General features: G+C 44.4%; 2 protein-coding genes and 1 long non-coding RNA gene across 4 annotated transcripts; all 3 read left to right on the top strand.

The window, feature by feature from the left end:
* The first annotated feature begins 1,111 nt into the window (after window positions 1-1,111).
* Window positions 1,112-3,657, top strand: LOC107079509 (uncharacterized). The gene is made up of 3 exons (XR_001480436.2): window positions 1,112-1,853; window positions 2,309-2,479; window positions 3,283-3,657. It is a non-coding gene; the product is annotated as an uncharacterized lncRNA (long non-coding RNA).
* A 1,482-nt stretch (window positions 3,658-5,139) lies between these two features.
* On the top strand, window positions 5,140-10,543 carry gjb8 (gap junction protein beta 8). The gene is made up of 2 exons (XM_015364465.2): window positions 5,140-5,337; window positions 7,431-10,543. Exon 2 carries the CDS (start codon window positions 7,432-7,434, stop codon window positions 8,230-8,232), a length of 801 nt encoding a protein of 266 aa, XP_015219951.1. The 5' UTR covers window positions 5,140-5,337; window position 7,431; the 3' UTR covers window positions 8,233-10,543.
* Window positions 10,544-11,949: 1,406 nt separating this feature from the next.
* gja3 (gap junction protein, alpha 3) lies at window positions 11,950-20,854 on the top strand. 2 transcript variants are annotated; one of them, XM_069178808.1, is made up of 3 exons: window positions 11,950-12,440; window positions 14,137-14,198; window positions 15,772-20,854. In XM_069178808.1, exon 3 carries the CDS (start codon window positions 15,789-15,791, stop codon window positions 17,025-17,027), a length of 1,239 nt encoding a protein of 412 aa, XP_069034909.1. In that variant the 5' UTR covers window positions 11,950-12,440; window positions 14,137-14,198; window positions 15,772-15,788; the 3' UTR covers window positions 17,028-20,854. The 2 variants fall into 2 exon arrangements, with proteins under 2 accessions (XP_069034909.1, XP_069034908.1); XM_069178807.1 differs by lacking the exon at window positions 14,137-14,198 and having other exon boundaries at window positions 11,951-12,440.
* Window positions 20,855-21,067: the final 213 nt, after the last annotated feature.

The following is a 21,067-nucleotide window of genomic DNA, read 5'->3' as shown; positions in this document are numbered from 1 at the left end:
TCTGGCGCTGTTCCTCCCGGTTCCCTGCCCGCAGAGCACAAGCGGCCGTGTGTCCGGACAGAGCTCGGCTGTCCTCTGCGAGCTGCCCCGACCCCCGGAGCCAAGCGGCAGCACTCCCAGGGCAGACGAGGCAAACCTGCATCCACCGGGCTAAACCTCACGACATTGATACGGTCTAAACGACAGAGAGCAAATCCGCCGGGTTAGAGTTCATCCTAACAGTGAATCTGTCGGACTGAGTGGGGTCCTCTTAAATGTCCACCCATCCAGTCCCTAAGCAAAAGCAGAAAATGTCCATCAAAATGATACTGTACGACCGATACAATTAGTTTATTTGAATTCATAACTTTTAAAAATAACGCAGGGCTTTTTTTTAACTCTTATTAGTCTTGGAAGTAAACTCCGGCCCTGTATACTCGATCCTTGATCTCTGCGATCTTTGTATCACATGATTTGTACGAACAGTACAGTACAGTAAGTGTGAATCTAAGATCACTATCGTATTAACAACTGCTAATATGTTTGTTGGAAGAAGCGGCTAGAAAATGCATGTATGGGTGAATAGAAGACATTTCTACAAAGTAAAGCTGCACAGCTAGTGATATGTTTTTATAATATTTTAGTTCGCATTAACGTTCTGTAAAACCTAATAAATATTTCAAGACTGAAGTTAAAAAACGAAATTCCTGGAATTCTTGAAGAAGACGGCAGAGAAGTCTTTCAGAGAAGGTGAAACCTTTTCCACGGGCTCATGCGCTAATTAGAAAATAAAAACGGATGTTTCGTTTCATCAACAAAAAAACAACAACCGATGAAACAGACTGCATAGTTACGAGACGCCTGCCTCTCTACCCGTCGTTTTGCTCGTGGAAATAAAAACTAGCAGCTGAAATATTCCGTGATAAGAGCCGGCTGTGTGGAGACGGGGTTCGGACTCGCAATCGTACGGTTCTGAGCCCAAACCCCACGACTGTGCGCTTGAGCAACAGACTAGGCTCGGATCGCTTCAGTTCAATGCCCAGGTGTGACATCTCCCCGGTAAATTAATTAACATTTAATTAACATACACGGTGTCCGATTCGTCGAGTGAGGCCTTCGGGAAAAACCTCAGCAAAGCACCCGTGTTGTGTTGATGCCAATTCGTGTGAAGCAAAAACGTGAAGTTTTTCCTATATTATATGAACTTGCAGCAATACTACTGTGAAAGTATGGCATTTCGGTACAACTTTTGTGCAGTATTTGCTATTTAAAACGTTAATACCAATTCATGAAAATATTTTCTGGAACAATTTAAGCTGCAATCGTTTTCCAAGCAAACGGCGAGGTCTTAAGCGTAGTGTAACGCATACGGCCACCATTGCAGGTTGTTCGAGCCGGGAGATCTCCCTTGAGCCCAGCTGGCTGGGTCAGCTGTCGAGTGACGCCGGAGGCCCGGGTTCGAGTCCACAGCGGTGGGGGGCCGACCTGAGGCGGCAGCGGCTGGGGCGCATACCCACGTGAACTCTGGAGAATTACAATAGAAAATGTTGCCTATACAGTCAGTAACAGGCCTGGAGGTGGAAATGTCAAATATGTGGCACTAAGTATCAGGATGTTAAGGCCGTGGCCCTAGGAAGCAGAACTCGAAATGGATATATTTAACTCCCGGAAGATGAAATCGGCTGTAACAATCGATACACAGTCATCGCTGAAGTTAATAGTCAACGCTGGAGTTTGGGGCAACTGGAAACCGCCCAAAATGGCATAATTTAAGCAAAGGTAGGCGTCAAGTCTAACAGAAAGGCTGTTGCGGAGCCTAGCCACTGCAGCGCGCCTTCTCCGCAGATCTCTGGGCTGTGCGACACTCGCTCCGGGTAGACCTATGTTCCTGTTTCATCGCATGAGATATTAAGAGAATGACACGGAATGACACTGAGATGTGCACTGTGACAGATACTCTGGGAGTAGAGAAACCCTCGTCCCTAAATTCGGGTCCCAATCCTACTAGGAGAGGGAGGAGTTGAACTGGCAGCCCAGTATGTGATCTCCTGTCCCAGCCTGAGGAACAGTGAGCCTGTCTCCCTGTAATGTTCCAAATGTTTACAGTATATGTACATTTATGATATATCTTTGTTGTAAATGTCTGTAGATTTTATTTTATTTTGTATTTTTATGTTTTGTTTTGTTTTGTTTTGTTTTGTTTCATGTTAATTTTATTTAATTCGCTTGGGCAACACGGATTGCCCTCATCAGTCAGGCCAATAAGGCATCTTGAATTGAATAGAACTGAACATGACTAACCCGGTGGTTTGCGCTGTTTCTAACACAGCGCGCTTGTGTGGCGGATTTGGGTAAAAACCCGACAGAGGACCTGATCGACCCCCCTCAGGGACTGACCGAGGGAGGATTTAGTAGAGACACACGGCGTTATCCGACACTCTCTCCTCCAGCTGTGACGCTTGTTAGCTGAAGAGGCCTCCCTGCGCGCACAGGGTTCTCAGTAAGTTGATATAACCAGTGTATTTGACGCAGAGCTGTGACGAGGCCCCACACGCTGCACTTCGTCCAACGCAGTTAGAAAGACAAAACCACCACGCGTGCGAGTGGTGGTGTTCAGCAGAATAGGATTTCTGTGCCTGCATTTGCAGTTATTAAGTAAGGAGGATAAAATGCTGCTAAATAAGCTCGATTATTCTAAGCACCATGAATACTTCATTCTCCTTTTATTCTCTGTGCCGTTCCGCTGTCAAAACCAGTAGTGTTTATCACGGGTTCATTGACTGCCCAGCGGGAAAAAAAAAAGTTAAAAAGATAAACGTCGAGTGAAAGGGTTTAATAATAATAATTGCTTCCACGAATACAGCGCTTTTCTGGACACTCCACTCAGAGCGCTTTACAGGTCATGGGGATCCCCTCCACCCCCACCAGTGTGCAGCCCCACCTGGACGACGCGCCAGTCCGCTCCCCCCACCACCAGCTCTCAGTGGGGAGGAGAGCAGTGACATGCGTGTGCCCGCCAACTTCAGATTTCTGCAAATTGTCGGAATCTTGCCCACAATTTTCAAGTTGTTGCTACTGAGATACTGATTGAAGAATAACTCCCAAGTCGAAGCGAAGAAGTCACATTCGCAGTGTGCCTCTGCGTGCGTCTCCGGTCAAGGAAAGCGAGGTTAAAGGCAAAATGGCGAGGTGGAAGGTTGTGTATCGTGTGTGACGGATTGAAAAGGGAGCGAAGAGAGACTTAATGTTTGATATATTCATAGGATTAATACCGTCTCAGTTTCTTAATTTATATCTGAACAGCTATCCCGGACAACCTCGGTGCGCTAGCAGGTCATGGAGAGGGATGAAGTCTGCGGGTGGGGTGTGGCCGGTTGGCACGCCGACAGAAGAAAAATGACCGTAATGAACTGAAGATCAAGTCAATCAATGGTCCCTATTACATAACTGTAACAGTTATACGTAGCACGGGCTGTTTCTCGTAACTAATTAACTCAAAGACAGGCTTATTCTGTTGAACTTGTAAAATAAAGGCTTACTTGTGCCTTACAGTGAAGAGGCCTTTTTGTTCGTCGCTTTTATTAAATGTAACAAAACCACCTTGTGACTGTAAAACAAAATAAGCTTTTGAATTGTACATGGTAGTGTTCAGTGGAATAGGATTTTTGCGATTGCTTTTGCAGTTATTAAAAACTAAGACGGCTAAAACACTGCAAAATATGCTACATTATATTAAGCACCATGAATATTTTATTCTAGAAAACCGGTAGTGTTTATCACGGGTTCATTGACTGCCCAGCAGGTAAAAAGTTCAGTCTCTCGACACAAGGTATCTCGTGTGATAAGTTCATATCTTCCTAAACATTATTGACGTCTCAAGACAGATGATCAGTAGGGAGTTTTTGATACAGTAACGGTTGTAAAGAAAAAGGATCGGATCGAAGATTTAAAAAGGGGACACAATAATCTAACAGTTTTATCATGACGATAATAAACAATTTCCATGTATATCTTAGTCTACATTTTTATTTTTACTACAGTTTATATGTAATTGTATCTGATTCCATTTAATTGTCCGCATAAGCACGAAACGAAAGCAATTCGCCTGGATTGTGCAGAAAGTGACCGTGCTTCATAAAAAGGAATAAAGAAAATGCACCCTAGCACTCGTGTGACCCTTTGTAGTTGAAGTGCCTTGTACCGCTGAATTTGGGAAGAGCTGAATATACAGTAACAAAATCTCGCGTTCAGTTAACGATGTCTGCTCCGTAATGAACACGTAGAAATGTTTTATAGTCGATAATTGTTTAATTATCGTTATCGTTTTTTAAACAAATACGGGCACATATACGACATCGGGCATCTGCGACAAGTTCAAACCTCTTGCTGTATTTTATAATTCTTGCCGCATCTTGGGGCTAGAATCATATGATTCAATATGTAATAAATGCTCTTAGGTTAAAATTCGGGTTAACCACCCTGAGGCTGTAAGATTTGAGACAGTCTCTCGTCACGTAAGTCCGTGTGCTGAGTACTTGGGACAGATTTGTCCCGATGCTGTTTCATGTAAGTGTAAGCAGATGTAGCTGCCCTCTAAAGCAGACGGCACATTCCCTTGGAACCACTGCAGACAGCATTTGAACAGCCCCGCTAATAATAATAATAATAATAATAATAATAATAATAATTAGCTAATAATAGATTAATGTCCATTTTCATCTCCATAGGGCCTCTAGCGAGTTGGCAGGATTCTCTACCGCGCAAATTCTCCCTGGTTGATAGAGACGAGATAACGGCAGTGAAATACTAACGTTGACATTATTATTAATCTTATTGTCATCCGTCCATCCATGTTTAACCACTGAATTCAATACAGGCTCGGGGGCTCATCTTATTTTATTATTATGTATTATTGATTTCTAAATTTCTATCGTTTCACTTTTTTTTGTTGGGTGGGCAATCTCTAAAGTGGAAAGATAAAACAAAAAATGGGTTGAGAGCAGATCAAATTAAACTCGATGAAGGTTCGGCACCTCCTGAAGATGTGAGAAAATGAGTCGGTTCTCTGCACAGCCGTCGGAAACAATGCAGCCGCCTTGAACACGTCACGCCCTGGAGCGGAACACGCCTCCTACGTCACGCAGGTGGACCCTGAAGTCAGGTGCCTTTCTGAGGACAGCGAGCAGAAGGGTTTCGGACTTCGCCGGTCCAGTTTGCTGTAAAAACGCTGGCATCGTCTGCGGTCGGGAAAGATTTTCTTCGTATCGAGGAGGAAGGCGATAAAATACCCGAGGCAGCGGGTGACTTTTAATGTGCGGTTAAGTTATTCAAAGACTTTGTTGGAAGGCTATATCAAAGGTAAGGAATCTGGAGTGCACTGATTTATTCCCCCGTCCTCATTCTTTCACAGAACCGCCGGCACTGGCGAGTTTTCCTTTTTTTTCTTGTTGTTTTTGCACCTTTTCCTGCTCTACTGAGCTTAGTTTGTCCAGTGATAACTCGAAAACCGAAAACAAAAACCTAACGGGTTATCTCGTATGCGTGTTTCAAATGTTCAAACCAAGTCTCCCCCACTCGGAAGGGGGGTGGTGTTAACTTTTTTGAAAGTTAAGGAAAGTTGATGTTTCATAAACGCGGTACAAAAACACTTATTTCTTCGATTCTGTGGCGTGAATAATCTAACATAAATAGCGTGAATGAATTGCCAAATCGATTTGAAATGCAAATTAATAGGGCCTGAGAATTTCTAGTTCAGATAACAGATTACAAGAGACGGGGTCAACAGCAGAGCAGCTATTGCATTTTATTATAACTGAATTTCGCCATTGCAAAAATGTCTTGCAGTATTTTGTATGGTCCTTGTGTTCATCTCAAGAGTAGCTCAAATAAACAACCGTTGTCTTATGCGGTACAGACGCGCGTTTATGCGACACACTGACGTCTTAAGGCACATTTGTGATTTATCTAAAAAAAATAAGTCTTTTGTATTGAAGAGCTTAAATCGTCTTGTGAGTTTTTTTTAAATATTTAGGGGTAATTTAACAATAAACACGTCTTTGCTCGGACTGAAATATTGACTGTATTCTTGTGAAGAATTCTATAATATATAGAAAAAGGTAAGATACTTTATTGCATATCGCAGCCGGATACGGCGGAATAAGAGTAAGAGTCCGTACGTGTTATATAGTTCAGGTGGGCAGCTGCGTCAGCATGCGTAGGCTGCAAAGGAACAAGTAACAGGTTTATTCCATGCTGAAAAAAAGAAGAAAGAGAACACAACGTGTTATATAGTTTAGTTCAGACTTTAAAAGCTAATATCAGCAGTCTTTTTTTTTCTCTTTTAAAAACCTTGCAATATGCTTATCTTTATTTGGCGTTCTTGCAACGCGTAGTGCAGCCCCACAATCTCGCCAAGGTGGAAGCCGACCAACGTCAATTTTAAGTCTGTAGCGCCTCCTAGGGGTCAACACGAGAATGCCCGTCTCCTCGCCGCTGCACGGTTTCCTTGATCGGCTGGGAGCTGCTTTCCGTGCTGTCGGGTAGAGAAAAGGCGCCGCGTTCCGGCGGTGGGGCCTTCTTCAGGTGCGAGGGGACAGGGGAAGTGACAAGGACCCAGCGAGGGGGAATAAAAAGACAGATTAAGTAAGAAGTGGAGCGCGGGAGGGGAGCAGGTGGCCAGGAGAAAGCGCCACAGCTGGGATAGAGTTTCCCTTCTCCACCTTTCAGCTCCGAATGAAGCTGACTGACTCGGTTCCCTTACTCGGGCGGTTTTAATATCTGCGTTGAACTAAGAAGAGAGATGAGATCACTTTATTGGCCATATACTGTACAAGCTCTTGCATTAGGAGTTTGTCTTTTCTCATACCCCAGCTTGCTCTCCATGAGACACACAGGCAGGGAGAGAAGCTGGGGGTCTGAGTGCAGGGCCAGTTATTTGTGCAGCCCCCCTGGAGCAGTTGGGGTGAAGGGCCTTGCTCTGGGGCCCAACGGAGTAGGATTCCTCTGCCGGCTGTGGGATACGAACCGGCAACCTTCCAGCCTCAGGCGCAGATCCTGAGCCACAGTGCTGCTGCTCCGTCCGACTGAATAGATGTCATAAATCCATATGTCCCGGTACATCTTCTGTAGATCGTCCTCGCTATACGTAGTGCCCTTCAGCTAAAATGCAATCATCTGGCTTGATGTTTTTTTTTCCTGTTTTCACATCTGAGCGGTGCGAGAGTAGCCTGCATCACAGATTGTTCAATTTAAACTTATAAAACAAGGTGACTAGTATCCGTGAGGTTTTAGCTGATGTGTGTTCTTTTTTTTTTTAAGACAAAATGCAACGAGCTCCGCACACCTCGCTCCGCACTGACTCTCGGGGCGACGAACCGGCGGTAGACTGAGGTTCAGGCGGGTGTGAGTTGTGCCCTGACCTGAGCACGTTGTCTCTCTCTTTTCCCCCCCAGGATGAGCTGGGGCCAGCTGTACGCCCTGCTGGGGGGGGTGAACAAGCACTCCACCAGCCTGGGCAAGGTCTGGCTGTCGGTCGTCTTCGTCTTCCGCATCATGATCCTGGTGGTCGCCGCCGAGAGCGTCTGGGGGGACGAGCAGTCGGACTTCACCTGCAACACGCTGCAGCCCGGCTGCAAGAACGTCTGCTACGACCGTTACTTCCCCATCTCCCACATTCGGCTGTGGTGCCTCCAGCTCATCTTCGTCTCCACCCCGGCCCTGCTGGTGACCATGCACGTGGCGTACCGCAAGCGCGGCTTCAAGAGGGACATTCTGCGCGCCCACGGCGAGAAGGCCGAGGAGGACCTGGAGGAGCTGAGGAAGAAACGGATGCACATCACGGGGCCCCTGTGGTGGACCTACACCACCAGCCTCTTCTTCAGGCTGCTGTTCGAGACCGCCTTCATTTACATCTTCTACTACATCTACAGCGGCTTCCAGATGCCCCGCCTGGTCAAGTGCACCGACTGGCCCTGCCCCAACACCGTGGACTGCTTCATCTCCCGGCCCACCGAGAAGACGGTCTTCAGCATCTTCATGATCGCCACCTCGGGGATCTGCATCATCCTGAACGTGGCCGAGCTGGGCTACCTGGTCGCCAAGGCGCTGATGAGGAGCTGCGGCGGCCAGGACAAGCCCTCCTTCCACCCGAGACACGTTTCGCGGGAGAAGGAGCGCCTGCAGAACAAGGCCAACGAGCTGCTGCTGTCGGAAACCTGCAGCCTCAAGTCCTCGGCCCCCGAGAAGCTGGCCTAGAGGCGCCCCGCTGGGCACTTGGCCGTGACGCCGGCGTTGTCCCTGAAAACGTGCCTTGCTGCTGGAACCCCTGGTGTGCACGGTGGCCGCCAGCACAGGGGGAGATCCTCCGCGCCCAGGCGCCCACGCAGTGAGGAGAGGAAGCTTTCCAGTCGCCCCCGAGTGTCTTCTATTGGTTTTCCTCCGTTAGGGCTGACAGCGACACCTAGTGACCACGCCGGAGGTGTTTTCTTGACCACCTCCAGGCTCCCAGAGGCCGACACTGTGGGCGCCGACGGTGCACGAGGTCAGACACCCCACTGGCTTCACCGGGGTGGCTCCCGATGGCCACTGCTTTGGGCTCATCTACCAACAGCAAAAAAACAACAACAAAAGAACAACGCAGGTGTTATTCTACAGGCTCTGCTGAAAAATAGCCTTTTTTTACATCTCTTGGCATTTATATGCTTTGGTGAAGAAAAAGCATTGACTAGTTTTCATCATAGATATTTAAATAATATTTATTATATGAATATTTAAAGTACAATGAGAGTTGATATAATGATTAAGACAAAATCTCTTCACTTTTATAACTTTATTGCTGGTGATTCTGTAAATATTTAAAGTGCAATATGTACTGTAGCCTATATTTTATTTATTACAATTGATGGCAGTAAACTAAAACAAAAATGAGCAGATAGACTTGATGTTTTTTGCACCATGTGCATCTAACTACTTTTTTTTTGCTTCTGTTAGATGGCCCAAAATGTTGAGCTACAAAATCTAAAACTAAAGAATAAGAAAGAAATTGATCCAAAAGGAGACCAATTCCAACAACGTGCTTTGTGGTCTTTGTGTATTTAGTGGTTTCCTTGAGAAGGATATGTACAGTCATATTTAGAATGTGGAGAAAATTTTCCTTTTTTTAGAACATCTTTATGGCCTTATTCTGTAATCACAGTAAGTGATATTAACTGAAGCCAAAACTGAAAATAGGATTGCAACTGCCAATAAAATGTTTATAGGCTTTTATTATTTTAGGGCCAATTAAACATTTAAAAATGTTGTTATACAGTAACTATATAAATGTAAGTGTCACATACAATTAGATGAATCATCTATTTTATTAAAAATGAGTAAATTAATTTAGATAAATTGCCATTTTAAAATGTATATATTATCAGTTCTGTGCTTATTTGTAATAAGGTTAAATATTAACATTAATCAATACAGGAAAAAAAAATCTCTGTCCATTCACCCAGTCGTGTGGACCCCCAGTTTTAGAGAGAGGAGACCCTTTGCTCTGTGGTCCCCATGCCGGTGTGGTTTGGAGCAAAAGGCTCTGCTCTTGCATCCTGCTTTTAGTTCTGACACGAGGGACCTTCCGTGTGGAGTTAGCATGTTCTCCCATGGTCATGTGGGCTTGGTACGGCTACACTGGCCTCCTTCTGCCTCCCAGAGACATGCTGGCTGGTGAAAAGGCGTCTCTCGACTGGGTGTGTGCCCGGCAGGGGCTCTGCGCTTCCAGGTAGATATGATTGCCAAGGCCTTACCAGGCCTGAGTGGTTTTCTGCTGACGAATGAAGGAATTTGACTTTGGAGAACAATAATAGTTACTCAACATTAATGAGCATGTATTGTAACGGCAGGACTGTAGCAATTTCCGCAGGACAATATGCTTGAAAGCGGAGGAGACACTGGTGGTTACCCCTGTGCCGAGGGAGAGCGAGCTTTGGAAAAGTATTGGGGAAACCTGACCGTGTGAGGCTTCAACTGATGTCTCTTCTCTAGCCCAGCTGCTTCTCAGCTTCATGTTTCCAAAGCAGCTAGGAGCCGGTGGTGTTTTAAAGTGCAGTATTAGACTCCGGTCTCTGCAGTGACAGTGAATCCTGGAATGAACTGTAGCAGTCTGAGTCCTGGGCATCAAGGTTTAAGGCTTCAGTAAGGCTATTCAACTTGTGATCCCTCCAGTCCACACTGGATCATTCTGAAACAACGGGCTTCTCTGTGCTTTAACTGTCTTTTGGCAGATATGGTAACTTTTTTTCCCCGTTTCCGATGAAAATGAATGTCTCTGAAGTGGTAGTGTGTCACGTACAATAAACACTGCCAGTGGATGTGAGGTGTTCCCGTACCAGCCTGTAACCACATCCCTACAAGGATAAAAGCTTGGTCACTTTCTTTAGGTTGTCTTGTAAAAATGAGCATGGCATCCTCTTGGTATCAGTCATGTCACCATGTACCCTTTTAAAGTGTTTAATGTACGTGAATAATTCAAATTCAGACTGTGCTTCCTAACATCTTGAAATAAAACAAACAAAATAGGTCACAATCTTTCAATTTCTTGAAAACACCAGATTCTGGTGTTCTGGTTTTAAAAATACACCGGATGCAGACGACAAATATTTGAGCAAGACCGGTCACTTATGAAAATGAAACCACAAATACAGTATTTGTAACCGAACCCAGAGAGTGGCCACCGAGAACTGTTTTTGTAGGCTGGGATGGAAACACGGGAATGTAGTGATATCCCATTACCCCTTTGGAACATTTCCTCATAAAGGTGTAAAATGATCCCTTTATTCCTGGTAATTGTCATGTTTACGTACAGTATAACGGGCTTGGATCTGACCCCTCTCTCCATCTCAGTCGTCGCTGCTAATAAAGGAGGTAAACCCACCGTGGCAGGAGCGGTCCCTGAGAGCACATGCTGTGTGCTTCGCATACTCCTTCCCTACTGCCAATTCATCTCTTTTTTTTTATCGTTTACAACAAAAACGCAGAAAAAACGAAGCGCCTGCATCGGCGGGGTCATTTGTGTTGTCAGGACCGCGCTGCCGAGAGAGCGGCGGCTGCGAAATGTTCTTTTTTCAGTTCGGAAGTTTCAGTAAAGGAATCTGAAGGAACTGTAAGATAAAGCGCTTCAGTAGGATCATGAAACAGCGCTTGAGGTGAGAGCTTTGCAGTGATAACCTTTCACCTCTCTGTTCAGCGTGTTGCCGTGTCCCGGGCACAGTGGCACAGGAAATGCAGCGATGGCGGAAGAATGATGAAGGATGAAACCTTTTCATGTTTTCAGACGAATTTAAATAGTCTTTATCATCTTTACTGTGCACATGGAAACACGTATATGTGATCTGGTTTAAATATGCACGAACCCTTTTGGTATGTTTTTCTATGTGTAAACGTTTGCGGCCGTTTTAATAAAGAAAATGCTTCACACTTTTTTTTTTTTGGGAGGGGGGGTCTTGTTTATTTATCGAGAAAGTCCGAGGTTTGCAGACCCCAAACCTCACGCCGAAGGGAGGTGAGCATGGCGGAATCCGACCAAAGGGGGCGCTGTCTTCCACATTTCTATCCTCCGGAGAGCAGTGCCCGTTAACCTGAAAGTTTTAACTCTTCAACTACGGAATACCTTTGGGATCAACGCTAGATCCCGTCTTTTGTCGTGTGTTGTTTTTTGTTTTTTTTTGTCGTTTGGTTTTTTAATGACACTGAACTTATCGACGCCGACAGAGCCCGGCAGTGTTGCTGCGTGCGCGCAGGCGGGGGGACATCAGTTCAATTCAATTCAAGGGGCTTCATTAGCATGACTGATGGGCACAATCAGTGTTGCCAAAGCAAATAAAAATAATAAAATTAACATGAAACGAAACAAAAAGTAAAAAAAAATCTACAGACATATTACATTTACAACGAAGACATATCACAAAACATTTGCATATACTGTAAACATAGTGGGACATATTTATTGGGAGACAGACTCACTGCTCCTCAGGCTGTGACAGGAGATCACGTACTGGGCTGCCAGTTCACCTGAGTTCCCTCCGCCCTCTCCCGGTAGGACATGAACACTCAGGGGGCTGCTTGTGTGATTCTGGGGAGCGGCGGGGTCGTGTGTGTGTGTGTGAGAGGCGGCGTGCCGGCGCCCCCGGGGACGCGCAGACGCGTGGCGATGGGCAGTGGGAGCCCAGGGGCGTGGCGTGCGCTGCAGGGTGATGACTTGATGGATCCAGTCATGCATGGTCACACAATGTGACAGGAGCGATGGCTGGGAAGGAGACCCGCTTGGCGCAACCCAATCTCCAAGTTCAACTTGCTTCTAAAAACTAGTTCCTTTCCCCATCCCCCTCTTTTTTGTTGCTGTTGCCTCAAGACCGGCCGCAAGTCCATGAGCGCTGAAGACGGCGTCTGAAATAGGTTCAGCTGGCTGCTTTCGGAAGAGTTTGGTAAGATCTGGCACAGCGGCTGTGGTTGGGATTTGGGGGAAAAAAAAGGAGGGATACTAATCTCGGAAAAGCCCGACAGACCCAAAAGTACGGCACCAACTGGCGCTACCTGCAGTAGATAAATTCGGCTAAATCCCCGGTCTAAGGTCCGAGGATTAGGAGGTGATGCGTTAAAACGGCTTTTATTGGCGCCAGCAGCCCGGACTGTAAAAGTTTGTTCTTTTACACCAAGAATTTCAAAGCTTTCACAGCTTTTTTTTTGTTGAATTAAAACGCCTCCAGGGGTCTTTTACACGAGTGGTATGAGTCCCACATTTGGAAGCAGTGGGGCTAAACGGTAGTTTTGACACGATAGTGACATTTTCAGCCGATTGTGCCAGCGAGCATTCAGGGCGCCAGTACCTTGCTGATTGCAGCCCTGGGCACAGCGGTCTCGCCACCGCAGGAAAACGAATGACTGTATTTGACAGCTTCATAGAGCACAAGTATGTCTAAAGCGCATTGGTCTTAACTGAAGGAAACACACACCAAGTTATTAGGTTATGCGAGCAGGAGTATTGCATGGATTTAGTGGATCAGAAAATCTGAAAAGAGAATGTTAATATAACCAGCTAAAACAGTTTCAGCGTACAGTTGTAAGCTTGCAGTTTAGAATAAACCTAGCATTTTTTTAGCTTCTTTAGTATGAATGTTAGGAGTTCGTCTTAGATACGTATTTTTGTAAATTATTCGCAATTAATCGGAATCGAAATCTATCATATAAGCAGGTGTTTGAAACTCGTTCGTGATTAATCCAATTGGGCACTGAGCATCAGTCGATTTGACAAAATATTTGCTGTGTTCAGCATTTCCGAAATCTGATGAGACAAGCACTCGCTCAGAGTGGTGCGATCCCACACCATTTCCATATCAAATACATTTCATTAATTTAATAAGTGCAATATAAAGTACAAACAGAAGAGTCTGATGCTGTCAGTTTTGTATTATTATTATTACTATTATTTTATTATTATAGTAGAGGTCTCTTACCTGCAGAGAGACAGAACTTCATGTTCTTCAATAATATTATAAACTGTTATACACGCTTAAGTGATAAGGATAACAAACTCAGTTCACACTGTAAAGACCAGTTACATTCCAATTTAGTTTTGTTAAGCAAATAACAATAAATACCCATCCCTTCATTTCCATATACATTCTAATTACACAATTTTGATCAACTGTATTAATTCGATTTTCCTTGAATAGAACAACACGGACAGCCCTCACCCTGACGATCAACACAAGAATTTGTTAACGTGGGAAGCAAGACGTGCCAATTCATCACGTTAAAACTGAAACATTTTTTATAAATATGAAGCCGGGCACTTTTTGTTATTTCTATATTGCTGTATTTTGGTTTCAACGTACATCCATTCACAATTAACGCCCGCTGCCTCGCTCTTCTGCTGTGCTCTTCGCGGTGATGATGAGCGCCACTTCGCTGAATGACGGATACGCCGAATACAGGGGGGAAAAAATAAGTTTAATAGGAGTACAATTAGGTGTTTTGATCAACCCAGATGTAGAGAAACAAAGCCTAAAAAACTTCATTTTAAAGAATGATCTGCTAAAAGAAACTACAGAGGAGAAGTCCAAACACGGGCGTTCGGTTTGCTCCTTATTATTAATGACAGAAATTGCTTTCTGTTTTCAGGTATTATATTTATTTTGTATCCTAGTCGATGGATTTCTTACCCACAACACAGGAACATTTTAGTAAGTTTTTTTTCTCTCTTCTAATCTCATTTTTATTCATTTGTAGTGGTGACCTTGTCATGACTACAGTAGAACTCTGGCGATCACAGTCACCATTCACGGATTTCGTTTGAAAATAATTTTATCTGGTTAGTGTTAGGGTGGTAAATATTGTAGTTTTCATATAAAATACAAAAATAATCGCGATTTTATGTACACTGTTAAAAGAAGGTTTATTTCACGTGTTACTAACATTGGTGGTGGTGGAAGGGAGTCCCCATTACCTGTAAAGAGTGGAGTGTTTATAATAATCAATTATTATTATTATTATTATTATTATCTGGAATATTTGGAATTATCAACAGCCCTCTGTCAAACATAGAGCTCAATAACCTTCCAATAATGTGTAATTTCGGTTCTTTTGGTAAGTGTGAGTTTAATTACCTCTTCTTCGACTGGAAGTATCACGTGTGATCTTCATTATTTTAAAACGAGTCATCAGAAATGTGCAGTGTTTTTGTTGTCTTTCATAAAATATAAAAGCACTCCATTACATTTTTAGATTTATGAATGAAAAACGTCATTTCCTCCTATGTCTTTTTTATTGGCTTGCCTGTCGTGGGGTTTAATTAATTTGTGTGAACAACTTGAGAAGGCGGAAGAGTTCCGATTTTACATTTTCTCCTGGGGGACTCGGGCTTGTTCCTCAAGAGACGCTTGTAAACAAGAGGATGGACAGAGCAGGAAAATGCTTCTCCATCCAGACCTGTTCGACCTGTAACAATGGATCTGTGTAATGACTATTGAGACAAGCCCCTTTTATTAAATTCTTTCTGTTATTTTAGACCTCCTTACTAAAAAAAATAGATCTATTTGAAGGATTTTATAAAGTATGCAACTAACAAGAAAAACAAATCTGAAGCGAACCATGCAGATCTTTTGAACATTATGACAATTATTGGTGTATTTGTTTTCCCGTGGTCGTTGTCATTAGTTCTGGCTGTGGCTGAAGAATGACCGTTCTCAGTGTTGTATAAAGTGCTGAAACGTGTAGCAGTTGAATCACACTGAAGCACCTCTGCGTGCTTGTGGGGAGGTTCGCTGCTTATCCAGCCACTTGAGGTCTTTCCCTCTCTGAGGACTGTTTTTTTTAGTTATATGTAAAAAGGGGGGGAAACGTGGAGCTCAGCACAAGCCAGCTGCCCAGCCAAGCGATCAGGTGGGAGCTCACACGTGCAGAGTACAGTGGGGTTTTTTCACTCTGCCCTTTGTCTGATTAGGCGACCTTATTGCTTTAGTAAGAAGACGAGACCGCCGTCCCTGGAAGCAATGTGGACTAAACCTACTCACTTGAGAAAGGTTGCGCTGACCCCTGGTCCCACACGCACACAGCCTGTTAGGGGATGAGCGTGAATCTGCGATTTGCCTGCTTGTGTGCCAGTTAAATTAGGGATTCCAGGTCCATCGGAGCCGAAGACTGTGTTCTTGCTGTTGTAACCCTTCTGTGTTTGGTGCCGCAACAGATTTGTCTTGTTTCTTTTATTTTTTTTCTCCCCCTTCACCACATTCATTCTAGACTGTACTTTCTCCGTAGGCTAGGAGTCTTAAACAATGGGTGACTGGAGCTTTTTGGGGAGACTGTTGGAAAATGCACAAGAACACTCCACCGTGATAGGCAAGGTCTGGCTGACAGTGCTCTTTATCTTCAGGATCTTGGTGCTGGGGGCGGCTGCGGAAGAGGTCTGGGGCGACGAACAGTCCGATTTCACTTGCAACACGCAGCAACCTGGCTGTGAGAACGTGTGCTATGACAAAGCCTTCCCCATCTCTCACATCCGCTTCTGGGTGCTGCAGATCATCTTCGTGTCCACCCCCACTCTCATCTACCTGGGCCACGTCCTGCACATCGTGCGCATGGAGGAGAAACGCAAGGAGAAGGAGGAGGAGCTGCAGAAAGCCAGCAAGCTGCAGGAGGAGCTGATCTTCAAGAACGGGAAAAAGGACAAGCCGCCCATCCGCGACGAGCACGGCAAGATCCGAATACGAGGGGCCCTCCTGCGCACCTACGTCTTCAACATCATTTTCAAGACCTTGTTTGAAGTGGGATTTATCGTGGGCCAGTACTTTCTCTACGGCTTTCAGCTGAAGCCCCTGTACAAGTGTGACCGCTGGCCCTGCCCCAACAGCGTGGACTGCTTCATCTCCAGGCCCACGGAAAAGACCATCTTCATCATATTTATGCTTGTGGTGGCTTGCGTGTCTCTCTTGCTGAACCTGCTGGAGATTTACCACCTCGGATGGAAGAAGCTCAAGCAGGGGATGACCAACGAGCTCCCCCCAGACCACGAGCCGCCCTGCAGCCGCGCGGAGCCTGGACCCACGGCGCCGGCGCCGAGAACTGCCCCCCCGGGCCTCAGCTACCCCCCTAATTACACCGACGTCACGGCGGGGGGCCCCCACGCCTTCCCCCCGGCCTCCCCGGCGGAGTTCAAGATGGAGCCCCCGCCCGAGGGCCAGGACGAGCCGCCTTCCTTCTACATCAACAATAGCAACCACCGGCTGGCCGCCGAGCAGAACTGGGCCAACCTGGCGACGGAGCAGCAGACTCAGGAGAGGAAGCCCGCCTCCTCCAGCGGCAGCGCCAGCGCCAGCGCCAGCACCCGCAGCGAGAGCCCGCTGGACCCGCCCGCCAGCAGCGCCAGCCCCGGCGGGGGGAAGAGCGAGCCGGGGGAGGGGCCGGCGACCACCACGGTCGAGATGCACGAGCCCCCCGCCGCCGCGGACTCCCGCCGGCTGAGCCGGGCCAGCCGGGCCAGCGGCCGAGCGCGGCCGGACGACCTGGCGGTCTAGACCCCCCCTCCCTGCGGGGCCAGCCGGTTTTTATAAACACGAACACAAACGTCGGAGGAGAAGGTAATGTAAGGCAGGGCACTGGAACAGGGTGGGGGGGAGGCGCTCTGGATAGAATCTAAACAGCAATGCTGGCGTGCAATCGGTGAGTTGTAGCGAATCCTGAACAGGTTGTTCTCGAGGCCCGCGGGGTGCAGGGGCCCAGAAACATGCCAGCTCCCAGACAGCGAGGGCAGAGTGGGGCTCCACCAGTCCTCCCAGTCCAGACACTCACAGCAGTGCACCCGTCCTTCAGCTCTTCCCAGGCTCCTGGACCTCCGGGATTCGGGTGGCACTGTCAGCCCTGTTTTCATCACGTCCACATATCATTCAGCAATTAGTTTGACTGGAATCAGTGGAAATGATTGGATCGTTCCAGCGTTAAAGCAAGCTGAGAAATGATGGGGTTATGGGGATGGGATGCACATATCCCAGGAAGGGTTTGTTCTGCTGCATGTTTCAACAGTCCAGAACTATATTTGGCCTGCATTGCATGTCAGAAAATTAGGTCCATGTAAGTATGTTTTATAAAAACACAAGGGTAGTTTTCAGTTTCGGGGGGGGATGTTATCCTACATGGTTTGTAAGGAAGCATTTCAAAAAGCTCATGTATCTTAAAGTGTTTTATTTTGAACACTCCCATGAATAAGACAGTAGTGTCTGCTTTGTATTTGGAACACATTGCTTACAGCCCCTAATAACAAAACAAGTTGAACCCGTCTTTAAATTGGTTGGAAATGATCTGATTTTAAAAAGTAAAACTATTAGAAGGACTATTTGATATAAAACCCAACACATAACAAGAACATGATGTCCCACAATCCTGAACCGGAGCATTTCTGTTATTGAAATACCTATTGTTACCAACAATTAGGAATGTTAATTCTGCTTGGGAAAAGTTTGCTTTGAAAATTCCTGTCAGTTTATACGCAATCCAAATGATCTTTGCAAAAATATCTATGCTGAATATAATTTTCCACTTCAATCCTCGTGTCTATCTTTACATTCAGAAAACGGCCATTTTTTTAACAACACATCAGTTTCCATTCTGATACCTCTGTCATGTTTTATGAATGTAGGATAAATCTGTCAGCGTGAGCTGCAACTCACTGATTCACCAACAGGACAGCAAGCATATTTGACCTTCTTGGCTATACCTATTTTCAGTGTTCTCTGAAACCATTGCAAAGCCTGGAGAAAAAGCATGACTGCTCACCACGACTTCGTAGCCTTCTCTGAATATGGAAAGAATAAGCACTAGATTATTCATATTAATACAATCTTGTTTTTTGAAAATGATATTGATTAGGTTTGGTTTCTAGAAGTAGAAGAATGCGGGTAAATTAGGTCTTAAAATGGCGATGAAGAACTCACGTCAGACCTAAGCATGTTGTTCAATGAAGTTCTGTGACTTTTTAGTCTGTTCTCAAGACAAATCCTCTCCTAATCTTGATTTCAGAAGCAGGGCTAAACCAAGAATTAAATATGCTTTTGTAGCGCTTCTGCTGTTTATAGAATTTTATCTACAGAAACTGCAGGTCATATTTTGTGTCACAGGAATGTGAGCACCGAGCTGACGCAGGAGAAAGGTTCCAGTTCCTGCTAGAACATTTTCCGTTTTTTAACAAAAAATGTCGCTGAAAAATGAAAAGAAGAACACAAATACTGGATAACGTTGCAAAGTTGTTTTTTTTTAAGGATTTTTGCTAACTTTTAAAAAGTGAACCAGACATAATTGTAAGCACTTCAAAGAAAAGGTGAAATCATTAAGCTGGAACACCATTGAAAAATAAATGAAAAAAAAAACAATAGCCAGTAATCAGTGGAGTCTATTCTTTGACCATGTTTTTAAGCCTAAGTGCTATTCTGCCTGGGTAACTACAAATTCAGCAGTAGGAAATCAAGGCATCTCTACTAGAATTAAGCCTGAGACTCTAGACCCATCCTCAAATTAGTGAAGCAGCATACGCTTTCTATAAAATATACTTATATATATATATTTATTTACAAAAAAGACTCAGACTTTTACTATTCCATTTTAAAACTTGCAGGTTTATGTTTTTAGTCACAACATCTCTTAAATTTGACTGGGAAATCAATCTTTTTTAGAACGATCAGATTGTAGCTGCCATTCAAAATCGAATGTGTCCATTTGTGTCATATCAGGCTCTTCACCTTCATGTAGAGAACGACCTGTGATTAAATTATCATCGCAGACGTTCACAGATTGCACGCGATACCCTCTATTCAGATTCAATGCTAAGAAGCTCTATTGTAAAATCAAGTTATATTTATTGTTGAAATTTGCTTAACAGTAGTCAGTACAGAAAGGAAAATGCACTGATTTTCTGGCCAGGTGTTGTTTAGGAACTGTATCAGATGAACTGGATAAGCAATGTCTGTAGCCAAAAATGTTTCATCCAAATATGAAGACTCCCACACCTTCTTCTTCCCTCTTTGATTCATTTCAAGATATTTATATTATTTATTTAAATCCCTAACTATTACTGACTACTGACTACAGCTGTGGACATACGTTTGGCTGACCTAGCTGATGTTGCTACCACTTAAGAAATATGAATATCAATCTGTAGTTTTACCTCATTTACACCAAGAGCTACTGTGTGGGGAAAACAATCTATCTGTAAAAGTCCAAGAAAGTTCAAGACAAAACAAGTCTTAGAAAAAAATATTACAAGCCTTTAATTTCTGTTCAAGCCTAATTAGATTTTTGTTGACACTGTTGAAACTGAAATAAGGCAGTTTACAATATGCTAAAGACGTTTTTGAAGAACTCTAAAGGTAGATATTTTATACAATAGGACTTGCTACAAGTGAAAACTACAGATGCTAAGAGAGTTTCCAAATATAGTACGCATGTATCCACATTTCCTGAGTGTTACTGATATCAGAGTGGGTGGAAGAATTTAGCATTGGAAGACCAGAATGATATACAAACTGTTGTACTCAACTGACTCCTACTTTCACTGTGATCAAAGAGAGCAGTTTTCCAGATGTACATGTACTGTTTTAGTTTCACCTATTTTAATGTACAAAAAAGAACAAAAAAAGTGTGTTACCTTGTCATTTTGGTTCTTAAAGTTTACATTTTAGTTTTTAGATGAAGATTTGCACAATTTTGGCAAACCATACTGTTGTATGAAGTGTATATTGGTAGATGAGAGAAAAGAAACAGAGAAACAACAAGACTCTGCCAATGTTGATAAACCCTTCAAGGAAACGTCTTATACTGAAACACAGCCACTCTTCACATTAAAGACAGTGCAGGAAAAACAGAAAATGTGTTTTTGTTTTAATTTGTAGAGGAGATGATAAAGTTGCTTACAGTGTTGAAAAAGGTTTAAATCTGGGAATCTTAGCTTTGTGTGAAACACCAGCAGAAAGTTGGGATATTAAAATAGCCCAAAAGATGGCAAATATCCCATTGGTCTGCTTTGTATCCTGTCTCCCAACGAATCAGTATAAAATCCTCTTTTCCGTATAGGAATAACCTCAGCTTTCTGCTCGCCCCTCAATTTACTTTCGTATTGCAGCTAAAGTCTTCATCAGAGATTTCTTGTCGTTTCCTTCCTGCTCTCTCGTGCAGAGAGCAGATTGCTCTGGCCAGGCAGGGAGTAGTAGCCCCCTACAAGAACCGCAGACCTGTTTAACTGCTGTCTGAAGAGAAGTGCCTTGTGTATTCGATTTTGTAAGAACAAGTTGATGTAAATGTTCATTTACCTCAAATGTTTACAAAACTGTTCCTAAATAAACTTTTTTGTACCATATTATTGTTTGTCTTGTTTCCCCCCCAGTGAATGGCAGAAGATGTTCGTCTCTGTTACTTGAAATACATCACATGGATGGAGAGCACGAGCTGTCCTGGGCAGAGATGCCTCTGACACCGGGGTTATTTCACAAACTCTTTTTTAAAATAATGACTGTGATAATGAAACAGGCGGAACGTGTTTGTGCGGAGGTCAGCACCGCTGCCTCACAGC

Source organism: Lepisosteus oculatus, chromosome 15 (genome assembly GCF_040954835.1).
Source record: "Lepisosteus oculatus isolate fLepOcu1 chromosome 15, fLepOcu1.hap2, whole genome shotgun sequence".
Classification (NCBI taxonomy): Eukaryota; Metazoa; Chordata; class Actinopteri; order Semionotiformes; family Lepisosteidae; genus Lepisosteus; species Lepisosteus oculatus.
Note: the sequence above shows the minus strand (reverse complement) of the source record. Positions and strands in the feature narration are given on the sequence as shown.